The sequence below is a fragment of the Daktulosphaira vitifoliae genome, unplaced genomic scaffold, assembly GCF_025091365.1.
Source record: "Daktulosphaira vitifoliae isolate Bord-2020 unplaced genomic scaffold, ASM2509136v1 Scaffold_1, whole genome shotgun sequence".
NCBI classification, from domain to species: domain Eukaryota; kingdom Metazoa; phylum Arthropoda; class Insecta; order Hemiptera; family Phylloxeridae; genus Daktulosphaira; species Daktulosphaira vitifoliae.
Window position 1 is genome coordinate 86,291,138 of NW_026099572.1, and position 14,339 is coordinate 86,305,476.

The following is a 14,339-nucleotide window of genomic DNA, read 5'->3' on the forward strand; positions in this document are numbered from 1 at the left end:
ATTATCTTCGTTTTCTCAGTATTTATCTCAAGACCAATTTTCTTCGCTGCTTTTTCTAGCACTCTGGCAGCGTTAGCTGTGTCTGCAAGCGAATCGCTAAGTATATCCAAATCGTCAGCGAATCCGAGGAGCCGTATCTTATTCTGGCCGATTAGTAAACCACCTTCATTGTCCTGTAGTAATCTTACTACCTTCTCTAAGGCAAGATTGAAAAGTACTGGGGAAAGAGCATCCCCCTGTTTTAGTCCGGTTTCCATTGTAAAGGTATCCGATGTTACATTCTGTGTTCTCACTCTGTACCTCGTGTCTTCCATGCACATTTTAGTTAACGCTATTAACTTTTTTGGGAAACCAAACTCATCCATAATATTGTAGAGACTCTCTCTGTGTATACTATCATAGGCTTTTTTAAAATCTATGAAGAGTTGTCACATATTCTGCCGATATTCGTATCTCTTTTCAATTATTTGACCTATTATGGATAATTGTTCTGTGGTTGAACGACCTTTCCGAAAACCACATTGGTACTCACCTAGGCAATCCTCTGCATAAGGGATAATGCGATTCAGTAATATCCTAGAGAAGACTTTGTACGCGGAGTTTAAGAGCGATATCCCTCTATAATTGTCACACTTTGTCTTGTCTCCTTTTTTATGCAATGGTATGATGATTGCCTCATTCCAGCTATCCGGTACACGTTCTTCCATCCATATTAGGTGACACAGTCTGTGGATTACTAAATGTAGCTCCTCACCTTCTGCTGGAATATTATCGGTACCCGGTGCTTTCCAATTTTTCAGGCCAAATAATACACTTTTTACTTCTTTTAGGCTAACATCCTCGACATAGGGCTCCGCTCTTTCATAATCGATATGAGCTACAGGCTGATCTGGTATTCTCCCATTTAGTAAATTTTCAAAATAACCTTTCCATCTCTCAGCTCTTGATTCTGGTTCCATTAGCATTTGTCCGTCTTGGTCTCTGATTGCATTCCATATAGGGTTAAAATGCTTATACTGTTTATTGACTCTAAAAAAGTTTCTAGTTTTCCCTTGTGTATGGTCGTTCTCTGCTGTTTGAAGTATGTTGCTAAAAAATTTCCTTTTTTCCCTTTGAAGGGTGCTTTTGCAGGCTTTACGTTCCCGTATGAAACTTTCTTTAGTCATTTGTGTGTTGTTTTTAATAAATTCATTTCTCGATTTTCTGCGTCTGTCTACAGCAACTCTACAAATATCATTATACCAAGTATTTCTTGACCTTTTTAGCTCACCAATACTAGTGGCCGCTGCTTTGTTAACAGCGTTTCTCACTATTTCCCAATCCAGATCTATGTTCATTTGTGCATTATTCTCTTTAAGGTTCTTCGTGACTTCGTTCTCATAATTCTTCCTCACGATTTCATCTTTGAGTAACTCTAGATTAATTTTGATCCTTTTTTCTTGCTTTAATTTCAATTGGCTTTTTAACTTTGATCTAAGTTTTGCAATCACTAAGTAGTGATCCGTGTCACAATCGGCGCCTCTCTGGCTTCTTACATCGTAAATGGTACTACGGTATCTATTTTGTATGAGAACGTGGTCAATTTGGTTCAAGGTTTCGCCATCCGGTGACCTCCACGTGACTTTGTGAATATTTTTGTGTGGGAACGTAGTACTACTAACAGTCAACCCATTTGATGTTGCAAACGCTATCAATCGCTGACCATTGTCATTGCTGTTACTATGCAAACTCTCTATCCCTATGCAAGAGAAGTATTGTGGTTCCCGTCCGCATTTTGCTTTGAAGTCACCTATTACAATCTTTATCACGTTCCCAGTAATGCTCTCATATGTATTAGTAAGTTCGTCGTAGAAGGCATCTTTCACATTATCATCTTTTACTTCCGTAGGTGCATGTACATTTACTATACAAATATTAATTGGGCTAGTGTTGATGGTTAATATTGATATCCTTTCAGATATTGGATTAAACTCTTTAATGTATGGTACTAATGTCCTATGGACTGCAAAACCACTACCGAAGTGATGTGTATATTCCATTCCAGAGAAGAAAATTGTGTACTCTCCAATTGTTAGTTGTCCTACTCCCAACCATCTTATTTCTTGTATGGCTGCTACTTTAATTTTGTATTTGTTAAGAACTTCAGCTAAATTTTGGCTAGCACCTGTTTTATACAAGGTTGTCACATTCCATGTCGCAATCTTTAAATCAGCATTCCGTTTCCAAAAACCAGTCTTGAATCCATGTAGTCTTGTCCGAGGCTTAGATGTAGTTGGTTTCATAACAGAGTTTTTTTTTTAGGCAGGGTTGTTAGCCCTGCACTGAACCCNATGTTCCCTAGAATAGTATCTATTCCATGAAAATTAGTAAATTTAAATCTAGTACCTGAAGGTGAAATAAAAATATCGTCTTTATAATTTACTATTCCAATTCCATCTGAGATATATAGTTTGTATTTAGCTTGTACCACTACATTATCCCAATTTTCATTGGAGTTAGAAAATGAGCTACCTTGACAATTACCATCTGGAGAAATGTTACCTGCTATTGTAGCAGAGAAATATTTAGTTTGGTTAATTTTTATGTTACTGATAATTGCATTATTATTTATTTGATATATTTGTCGATGATGTATGTCTGAACATTGAATAGGTGAAATATCTATTATTTCAGAAAAGAATCCACCCTTAACCATTTGAGCATCATCAAATGTACTACATTTTGAAATGAAATAGTCAGCTAAAATATAGCAAGCTTTAAAAGGAATTGTGTGTGATTCAGTGCGTTTTAATAATTTGATAGAAGGAATTTTTACTACTTTTGATGGAGGTGGTGATTGACAGTAATCAACTGTGAGAGCATTAAAGGATGTTATATTTAGTTTATGTCCGTTACAACTGAATGCTGTAAAAGATGAGACATATTTTGTGAGAAAAGGTATTAATATTATAAGTAATACTGGGTTGTTATTTGGTCTACTGTGAAGAATCATTGTACCTATTAGATTTATGAAATTGTAATAGATATTTAGCACTTATAATTTTATTTTATTTATATTTTTATATTGATAATTTTTCTAATAAACCACATTATTATGGAAGATGATAGATATAAACACCAATACAAATATGAAACATTAACTCAAATTAGTAGAATAATAGATTGCGCACAGGTCTATTCAAGTTTCCTTGACTAACCAATGAGAAGGATTGGCAATTAAAATATAAAACATTAAATCTCCCCCTCATAAAACGGGCCTATAAAAGAGCGATTTTTAGCTCATTTACGACCTCATTTTTTTAAAATTTGGTCATGAAGTATTTTTGAACCAGAATATCTCGCGATTGTGCTCTCTATGATTTAAAAATTTTTTATACTTGGTGTTTATCATCTAAATCTCTCGTAAGTAATGTAATTTAAATAAATAACTTAACCTTTTTATCTTTTTATTTTTAGTCTTAAATATTCATAAAATATTAAGACGTTTAATATTTTTATTTTGTATTTTGTGAGTTGTTCCAATTAAGAATTTTTTTTAATTCTTCAATTGGAGTGTCTATTTAATAAGTGCATTTCGAAAATCTACCTTAGCACATCTAGCGGTTGAAACTGTTGTAATACAATAGTTTGTGACGTGTCACTAAGGAGATCGTAGAATGTATCTTAAATTTAAATAGATACGTGTTTGATTGATTGCACAAGATACTGATGGTTTGTTGAAATCATTACCCTAGCACATCTAGCGGTTGAAATTATTGGTAAAACAATAGTTTGTGACGTGTCACTAGGGATTGATTCTCATATTCCATTACGTTCTTTTCGGCAAGCAGTTTTTGACTCTGTAAGGTCCGTGCATCGACGAGAGTAATCTCCGATGGTGTAGCCAGCCTGTCTCTAACTCTGTCGACTCTCATGTCAAACACACAATTTCATAAAATATTGATAGTTTGTTGAAGTCATTACCCTAGCACATCTAGCGGTTAAAACTATTCGTAAAAAAATAGTTTATAACGTGTCACTAGGGATTGGCTCTCATAACCTATCTGGTTATTTAAATATTCATTTTAAAATATAAAGTAACACATATACTCAGACACCAAGTATAGAAAGAAACCACAGTGAAGTAATAATTTGCATAATTTTACAAAATAAATAAATAGATAAAAGTCAGTGCTCTTTTTATTTATATCATTTTTACAACAAACGATCAAGCTAGCTGGACACAAGGTAAGAAATTATATTTCTAAGCATGTCATAAAAAATTAGAAAAAATAAACATAAGGTAGATCAAGAATAACTTTTGTCAAGCAAATAACAGATAAAGAGGGAAAATATTATTAATAGTTATTTAGTTACCACTCAGGACGCAACAGTTTGCGTTAAACATAAATATTTAGTTCATATTTAATACCTATAAAAAAAAAATAATAACAATTTAGCCATTAAGGCTTGGCGCCCAACAACTGGACACTTGCAATTTACGTAAACACACACAGTTTATTATTTCTATAACACAACCACTAAATATTAAGAATCGTAAAATTCTTCTTCTTAATCGTTGCACGTTTCATTGTGCGTCATACAGAAGTGATTTACTTGCGATCTATAGTTTACGACAAAATAGGAGTGGTCATTATATCAAAACAAAGAATTTATGATTTTATGCCATATGCTTTTTTCATTTTGTAGCTAAACGAATTTCAAAACTCAGGTTAACATAATATTTATACTCATATTCAATTTAATTATCCTCTCATTTCTTCTCATATAAAAAAACTATTTATTGGATTTCACCATCCCAATATACAAAACATTAACCTACTTATATAATTCCCTTTTTGCGACAAAAGATAAATATCACATACATAGTCAATCAATATATCAATATATATCCATTTAACTCTCATTTTTTTTATGACAAAAAACACCCTTATTCCATCTTAACCTTTTTTTTTTTTTATGACAAAAGTTTTGTTAAAGAGAATGAATATTGATTATTGAAGTTAATATAAGAATTAAAAAGGTTTTTTTTTTTTGAATTTGTATTTATTTTACCTTGTGTTGACTAATCTTTGAATGAAGGTTCTATTGATGATGAAACTCTTTCTTCTCTATTGTGATAGGGTTTCATTCGCCTAATGTGAATTACATCTCTAGTTAATTTATTATTTAGTGTTAATTCTACAATATAATTAACATCATTTAATTTTGAAATAATTTTAAAGGGTCCCCTATATTTATGTGCTAATTTAGGAGTTTTATTATATTCTTGAAATGGAAAGGTTATTAAAACTAATTGACCAGGTGAATACTGTGTTAGTCTATGTGTTTTATCATAATATTCTTTCTGTGTGTTTTGGGCCTGTTTAATTAGTTCTGGTATTGTATCTCTAACATGTTTAAGCTTTTCTAAAGATTGTTTTAAATCATATGTTAATGTTTCAGGTATTATTTGCAAATCTATAGTTATGTCTGCATTAAATCCATGTAATATATAAAATGGAGTATATTTTGTTGAGATTTGTGGACTATTATTGTAACTAAAAGTGATATATGGAAGATAATATGACCAACGATTTTGGTTTTCACTAACATAATGCCTGATGGCTTGACATAATATACCATTAACTCTTTCTGTAAAACCTGTGACTGAGGTGCATAAGAAGAGAATATTTGTTTAATACCAAAGTGTTTACAGATATCTGCTAATGCGTTATTTCGAAAATGACTACCTCTGTCACTGGTAAAATATCTCATGACACCATATGTAGTTATGAAATTTAATAAAAAGTTAATGACTGTTTTAGCATCCGCATTTTTGGTGGCTTTTGTAAAAATATATTTAGAACTTTGACAAGTGAATACAAGTATATATTTTTTTTTATTACTACTTGGAAACGGACCAGCAAAGTCTGCTGTGATTCGACTTAATGGTTTACAATCTAGTAAACGAATGGGTTGCAGAATACCTGCTGGTTTAGCAGTTGATTTTTTGTTTACTTGACATTCATGACAAGTTTTTATGAAATTAGTTACATCTTTTATTAAAGAGGGCCAAAAATATTTCAGTTGAACNCTTTTATTAAAGAGGGCCAAAAATATTTAAGTTGAATTTTTTTGATTGTTTTTGTTATACCTAAATGTCCTGAGAGAGGTGGGTTATGATTCCCAGAAATTACTTTTTCAATTAGTGATTGAGGAATTACAATTAAATTATTAATGTTTTGCTTTGGATTGTGTTGTTTAAGGTATAGAATATCATTCATTAAAATGTATCTTCTAGATAATTTACGAATTTTATGAGATACTTCTTGGTTATTTAATGCTTTGATTATATTTTGACAAAATATATCTGTTTCCTGATGTTTCTTAATATCTATGTTTATTTGGATTTCTATATTATTTAAGTTAAATGTTTTGTTTAAGCTATTGTTATTAAATGATTCATTAAAATTCTCTTTATTAATTATATTACTTAAATTATTATGCGCTTCATTATTTTTTAAATTTTTAATGTATTTTATATTGATCTTATTATTTTGGAGTGGCTAATATAGGTTGCATTCTTATTATTATCATGGCTATCATTATTATTAAAATCATCATTGTAAATAGTATGTTTACAAATTTTTTTATAATTATTTTCAATATTCAAAATTTCATTAATGCCTAATTCATCTCTATTTTCCTGAGGTTCTAAGCTATATTTATTATCATAAAACATTATACTATTTCTATTAGTAATTTCTTTTTTAAAAGTGCCAAAATTTTTATCAGAATCATATTTATTGTTTAATCCTTTATTTATACCATCAATATTTTCTTTTAAATTATTTATTTTATTTTTACCGATATAATTTAAATCAAAATTTATCTTGTTTTCTTTACTTATATTATTTATGTTGTTATTTTTAAAATTTATATTATAATTGTTTTTGTAATTTAATATTTTTTTGTTATTAAGCGCATAATTATTTTTATCGTCAATTTGAGTATTATTGTGAATATCATTTGTGTAATTATTTTTTAATGTGTTAGAAGAATTAATACTATTTTTGTCTTTTGGGTTTAGATAATTTTTATCATTGCAATAATCAAATATCACAGCATCTATAATATTCATTATACCTTCTCTAGAGAGACAGTCTGCTACTAGATTTTCCCTACCTGGTTTATGTTTTATAACAAAATCATAATCTAGAATTTTAATGTTAGTCTAGCTATTCTAGCAGAAGGGATTTTTAAATTTTTATAATATTGTAAACTTATATTATCAGAATAAACTGTGAATTTTCTATTCCATAAATATTCCCTGAAGTATTTTATGCCAAATACTAATCCTAAGAGTTCAAGAGTAGTACTAGAATATGTTTTTTCTGAGTCTTGGAGTTTACGAGAATATCATACGNTTTTTTCTGAGTCTTGGAGTTTACGAGAAGCATATCCTATTGGTCTTAATTTATTTGTTTCATCTGGTTGTTCAAGAACAGCACCTAAACCTACTATACTAGCATCTATTGTAAGTTCTGTTTCTTTATCATCAGAAAAATGAGCAATTACAGTTTCAGATGTTAAGATAGTTTTTAATTTTTGAAATGCCTCCTGATGTTCTGTATTCCATTTAATTCTTTTTGGTGCATCATGTTTAGTTAAATTAAATAATGGAAGAGCAATTTTAGAAAAATCTTTAACTAATCTCCTATAATAGCTACACATTCCAAGAAAACTTCGAACTTGTTTAGGGATTTTAGGTGTTTCGAATTCGGTTATAGCTTTAGTATTTCTGGATAATGGGGTATTACCTTCTTTGGAAATTTTGTGTCCAAGAAGTTCGATACTTTCGGCAAAAAAATTGCATTTTGAAGTTTTTAAAGAAAATCCGTACAAGTCTAATACTTTGAAAACATTTTCTAAATTGATAAGGGCTGATTCAAAATCTTTTCCAAAAGTGGCTAAATCATCAATGAAAATAATAACGGATTTGTATAATTGATCAGAAAAGGCTTTATTAAGTTCTCTTTGAAATATAGCACTGCTATTTCTAAATCCCTGGGGTAATCTTGTAAATGTAAGTAACCCATGAACAGTTGTAAAGGCTAATTTATATTGATCTTGTTGTTTAACTGGTATTTGAAAAAATCCACTATTAAGGTCAAAACATGTGAAGAATATTAATCCCTCTAAACTACGAAATAGGTCATTAGTGCGGGGAAGAGGATATTGCTCTGGTTCTACCATTTCATTTAAGTCTTTGTATGATACTACTAATCTATATGAATTTTTTTCTTTTTTCTTTACTAAAAAGGCTGGTGATGCAAAATTTTATTTGGTGTGAATAACTATATTGGCTTCCATTAATTTATCAAGTTGACTTTTCAGTTCTTGTCTTTGAACAGGGGATACTCTATGTGGGGAAGAGAATTTTGGTTCTTTTGTTGTGTTTTTTAATCGAATTTCACATGGTTCTATTTTTGCAGCTTGAATTTTAGAAGTATCGGTAATTGCATAAACTTGCAAGTTCATCATCGCGAAACCAATAATTAGGAAGGTCCGTTAAATCTAATAGTTGGCAAATGGTTTTTAAATCAACAATATTTGTTGTACGATCACTGTTGGCTGCGTTTACAAGACTATAAAGTCCACAGTTTCCATCAGATTTTACGTTCTCACCTATGGTATATTTAGAAAATATGTTAAGAAATTCAGGATTAATATCTTTGTCTATATTTTTTTTTTCTAAAGCTCTTGAAACTTTTTAATTTTGTCTGAATGTTAGATAAAATATTTTCTGATTTTGGAAGAATTTTTTGTTCATAATTTGGATAGCATATAAGAATTTCAATAGCTTCTTTATTAAATAATTCATATAACATATCTTTAAATATGTCCCATTGTAAATGTGAATTAATTAAATCTAAAGCGGAAAAAGCTATGAATTGAAAATTTTCTTCAATAGCTATATTTTTTAAGTTAAATAAGCTATCGAATAGGTCTAAATAGGATGTTGGTGAATCATGAGTTTCTTTGACAATTAAATAATGTATAATAATTTCACTGGTAATTATGGTACTTACATGACCTAAAGGTAATTCTGTGTCTTTGAGGACATGAGTGAGAATGCCATAATTATCTATGATTGATTTGGAAATTTCTGAAGTGTGTTGTAAATCAACGGATGTACATTGGACTATAGAATATTTTTTAGGTACTTTGACTAAGTCTACTTGAGTTTCTTTAATATTATCAGAAGGTAGGGTGTTATTAATTAATTTATTATTTACTTCAACATTTTTTATAATCGGTGGAAATTTACTGTTCATTAAATTTGTTTTGATATTATTATTTAATATAAGTGTTATGTCTGAATAATCTATTTTGGCATTATTGTTACATAGAAATTCATTGCCTAGAATAATTGTACTACTTAAATTGTCTATTACGCATGCTGTAAATTTAAATATTTTTTGTTCAATTTCTAGTTCAACTACTATAGTGCCTAAAAATTTAAGAGGTGAATTATCAGGACCTGAGAGTTTGTATCTGTGATTTGTATTAATTTTTGAAATATCAATTAAATTAGGGGGAATTGCATTTATGTTAGCACCTGAGTCAACTGTGGTCTCTATGAATTCATTATTTAATTTTGCTAGAATGTGTAGAGCATTTGCTTTTCTATTTTGATTAACTATTATTAATATTGAGTCGGAATTTTCAGAATATGAATGAATTGGAGTGAAAGGTGAATGCATGTCTCCAATTATTGCATTGACCTGATTGGGGGTTTTTTGTATTAAAATTGTTAATTTTTGTATTTTTGAAGCAAATTTCTGCTGTATGATATCTCATATTGCAAATAGTGCATACTAAATTTCTTCTACATTGATCAGAATTGTGACCATACATGTTACATAAGGTACATGTATTAGCTAGTTTATTTGAATCTGTTTGATTTGAAATTTCAGTATTATAATTATATTTATTAATATTATTTCTATTATTATTAAATTGGTTATTATAATTATTTCTAAATGGTGTGGTGTTATTATGATTATAATTATTTGCTCTGTTATATTGATTATTATTGTTTCTATAGTTATTTGTGCTGTTATAATCCCTGTTATCGCTATAATTATTTCTCCTAAGATTATTGTTGTTATTAAATTCCCTGTTATTTTTATTATAACTATTATATCCTCTATTAGTGTTGATTTCCCTATTATTATGATATTCTTTAGTTTGATGATAATTATTATTATAATTTAGATTATTTTTGTATTCATTATTTTCGCGATAGTTATTATTTCTGTAATTATTATTGTATTCTCTGATGTTACGATTGTTATTATAATTGAAATTATTGTAAGAATTTTGTCTATTATCCGAGTATTGCTTAAAATTATTAGGTCTGTAATTTGAATTTGAATTTTGATTGTTAAAAATTTTATTATTTGTTAACATTTGTTCAATTTTTAATATTTANTTATTATTTGTTAATATTTGTTCAATTTTTAATATTTAATCAGATAGGGCATTTAAGCGATTTTGATTATTATTGTCATTTATGTTAAATAAATTTTCCATAGCTATTTTGTGTTTGATTTCATCATGGGATTGGACTCTATTCCCTCCTATCATGAATTCAATTGATTCATATTTTCTTATATTTCTTTTTAAATCAGCTAATGTATTATTATCTAGTATTCCTACATATCTAGTANTTTAGATCAGCTAATGTATTATTATCTAATATTCCTACATATCTAGCTATATTTGGTTGTAAACCTTTCATGATAGTGTGTACTAATTCTGACTGGGACATTTTAGGATCAATTTTTTTACAGAGTGATTCTGCCTCATTAATATAAGAACTAACAGATTCGTCAGGTAACATTTTACGTTTTTCAAGCATTGTGCGTAACATATGCGTTTGTGCTGTGGGTTCGAATTCTAATCGAAATGCTTGTTCAGTGGATTGCCAGTCAGCTTTAGGAAAGTCTAGTTCAAAATTATCGAAAAATAAGAGCGCGGTATCAGTTAGATAAATGGCTAAAAATGATTTTTTCTGATTATCTGACCATCCATTAATTGCACTAGCTCTATTGTATTTTGTTAAAAATGCGTGTATACTCTCATGCACAGCACCAGAAAATTTATCAGGCTTACAAAAGGGTATTCTTTCGGTCATTTTGAGTTTTTCGGTATTAATATGATCGTATATAGTTGTATAACCGTCTAAAGAACGAAGAAGTCTATCTTTTAATTCAGGCAGTGTGCCTGTACTTAACAAATTTCTATTCTGTACTTTCTCCCTAGCTGTATTTAAGGAGATTCTTTTAATGAATTCTGCTTTATTAGGGGCTTTATCAAGTGAATATAGATGTTTGTCTATTATAGTAGCAATTGACTCGTTACTTGAATTGTTATTCGATTCGTTATTATAATTACTACTTGATTCGTCACTAAAAATATATTTCCATCAGTGATATTAAGAATGAGAGTTTGGTAATATATGAAAGGCTTCAGTGTATGTTAGTTCTAAAATTTGTATTAGTTCTATTATTATTTTGATTCCTGTTTGTGGAAATGAATAACCTCTAATGGTCTTATTAAGAATGTGATTGGTTGTATGTTGAATTAAATTTTTATCCTTAAAATAAATATTTTTAAAAGCTTTGTTACTATTGACTTTTATAATTGACTTATAGTCGTTTACGGAATTTAATTGAATAGTATATTCTACTTCTGTTATAAATATTTTTATTACTTCTTTAATTAAATCCCTAATTTGTGAAATGTCGGGTATTGTATTAGCGGAGTTAAAATTCATTTAAAGATAAGTTTGTTCTAGAATTCGCACTAGTTCTAATGCTAATTCTGTAACAGTTTCTGGGTATAGAATACCTCTTACTAATTTTGATTCGAAAAATACTAATAAACCGTATACTTTGTTAGGTGAATATTGAGAAGATTGTCGTAATATGCACAATGTTCTGCATTACGCATCTTACATTATCAATAAAAAATTACTACTCTATATTTACTACCAATTGTATACAACACAAATAATTAATTTATCTGTCATAACATATACACATTTGTACAATAGCTATTATATATGTATATACATGTTAAATTGATTATTGTATACTATACATCTTATTTTAAAATTAACTATCATGTTATGCTCAATTTAATACAATAAATTGAGAATCAATAAATACGCTGACGATAACAATCCAGAAAGGGGTAATTAAAAATAATATAAAAAGGCTTAGTTCTGCTTGCACATTAGTGAATGAGCGAGCGTGCCAGCGAGCGGCTCGAATTCTCTCTTCTTTTGAAGGCCTGAATTCAATAAAGAATTCAGGATTCTTCTATTTGATTTATTTTGAACAAACTAGCCGCGACCCCGTGTTGTCGTCGGTATATTTTATAGCGATTTCAAATACAATTATTTTTGCGTTAACACTTTATTTATTTAAAAGAGATAGTATAAATATTTATGCAAACCTTGACGATCTTTGTACAAGCCAAATAAAAAGTAAGTAAATTTATATTAACCCAATTATTTAGAATTAATAATCTGAGTAAAGAATGATAAAGCAATAGATCACATATTTATATTCAAACTTTATTAATTGTTGTTGACTAGTTCGTACCTTATACATAATCACATTACATGGTATTCGTAAGATGGCCACCGCCTCTTCGTTGCCTAAAAGAGTTTAAAAACCTAATGTGATTTCTACTGTATATATAAACACTTCGATTGGGTATTCGTGAGATGGCCACCGCCTCTTCGTTGCCTCAGTGTATTATTTCAGCTACTTACCAGTTAGATCATTTGTAATATCTCTATAGAGAAACTTTAATAAATTCTTTTTATATTTACTTGTCTTGATTGTTCTAAGCCCTCGGACTCTACAGCCCCGATAGAACCTCGTTGCTCCTGAATTGACCAAATCCCTAACATCCAACATTGGTCAAATAAAATTCCCCATTCACGGTTTTTGCTTATTTTTTGTATTACTACAAGCTTCTACAGTAGCTTTCCACACTAACTCAGCTAGTATTTGGTTTAAAATGGTTCTATGTGTCTATTTTAAATTCTTTGGGATATTCTTTTAATAATATTTTGATCATATATCTAATAGTTGCTCTAGATATGTCAATAGTTGTTGGACACATAAATGATTATTTAAGTATGCTGATTTAATTAATTGTAGAATTTGATAATTGTATGTTATCTTGAGGATATAAGTTTGGAATTTTGTCATAAATTTGTTCAATCGTATGTTCGTAAATAAATTTTAACGCGATTGTTATTTTAAGAATGATTGCTGATTCAGCTATTGGATAGTAATTAGATTCTGTGTAAATACTGATGAATTTCTGACATATCAATATGTCAATATATCAAGTAACCGGTTAATACGTTAGAGGCGTGTTTCTCAATATTCTCAAAATTTATGGAAGCACTGTAGTCGGGAGTATTTAGCGCAGTTTCAGGAGAAACGAAATGGGTTGGTGAGAAAGGACCTAAGATAAAATTATTCACCATTGTGCTTCTCAAGGACGACAATATTCCGTCTTTAAAGTGGCGGCTTGGTCGTGTCGTAAATGTAATAACCGGAAATGACATTGTCATTCGAGGTGCCGACGTCCAAATCATAAATGGCTTTTTTCGCCGAGGAGTTAGGTTTTTGTATCCTTTACCAATCGACGAAAATTAATGTGCAATTTATGGTCAATTGTAAAAAAAAAAATTTTTTTTTATGTATTTATATTAAGTTGATTTTTTTTTTAGTAATTACTTTGTTAGATATTTGTAGTTCATGCGATATAATGTGTTATTTATTGTTTTTAGTTTGTTATTTTATTTTTTATTTTCTATATCTATATACGTATTGTTTTTTTTTGTTTGTATAATACTGTTAACTACTACTTATTTTTTTTATACTTGAATATCGTTTTGAAGACAATTCTTCAAGGTCGGCGGTATGCTGCGGCGTACGTTATTGTATGGGTATTACTTTTTTTTTTTTGCACTATTATTATTGTGATAAGCTGACGATCGGTTTTACTCAGCGGAGAAAAACCAGTCTTCTAATAAATGCCTCACTATGTACATATAGAAAAAGTTAGTTTTATTAATTTATAGTTAAGCGACATAAGTAGTATTCTTCTCGTAAAAAAATAAAATACAGTAGACAGTTGTAACAAATACAGAGTAATAAAACCATATATGAAACTAAGAGAGTGGCTTAGTCTTTTAAAAATTTAGAAAATTATGTTTAATGTATTCTAAATTATTTTTAGAATGGAGAAAGATACATTTA

General features: G+C 29.2%; 1 protein-coding gene across 1 annotated transcript; it reads right to left on the reverse strand.

Moving 5' to 3' along the window:
• Positions 1-428: 428 nt before the first annotated feature.
• On the reverse strand, positions 429-2,282 carry LOC126896102 (uncharacterized). Its single transcript, XM_050668578.1, has one exon. The coding sequence runs from the start codon at positions 2,280-2,282 to the stop codon at positions 429-431; it is 1,854 nt and encodes a 617-aa protein (XP_050524535.1).
• Positions 2,283-14,339: the final 12,057 nt, after the last annotated feature.

Excerpts from the sequence above, each read along its gene's own strand:
- LOC126896102 (XM_050668578.1), bottom strand. The coding sequence starts at position 2,282 with ATGAAACCAACTACATCTAAGCCTCGGACAAGACTACATGGATTCAAG.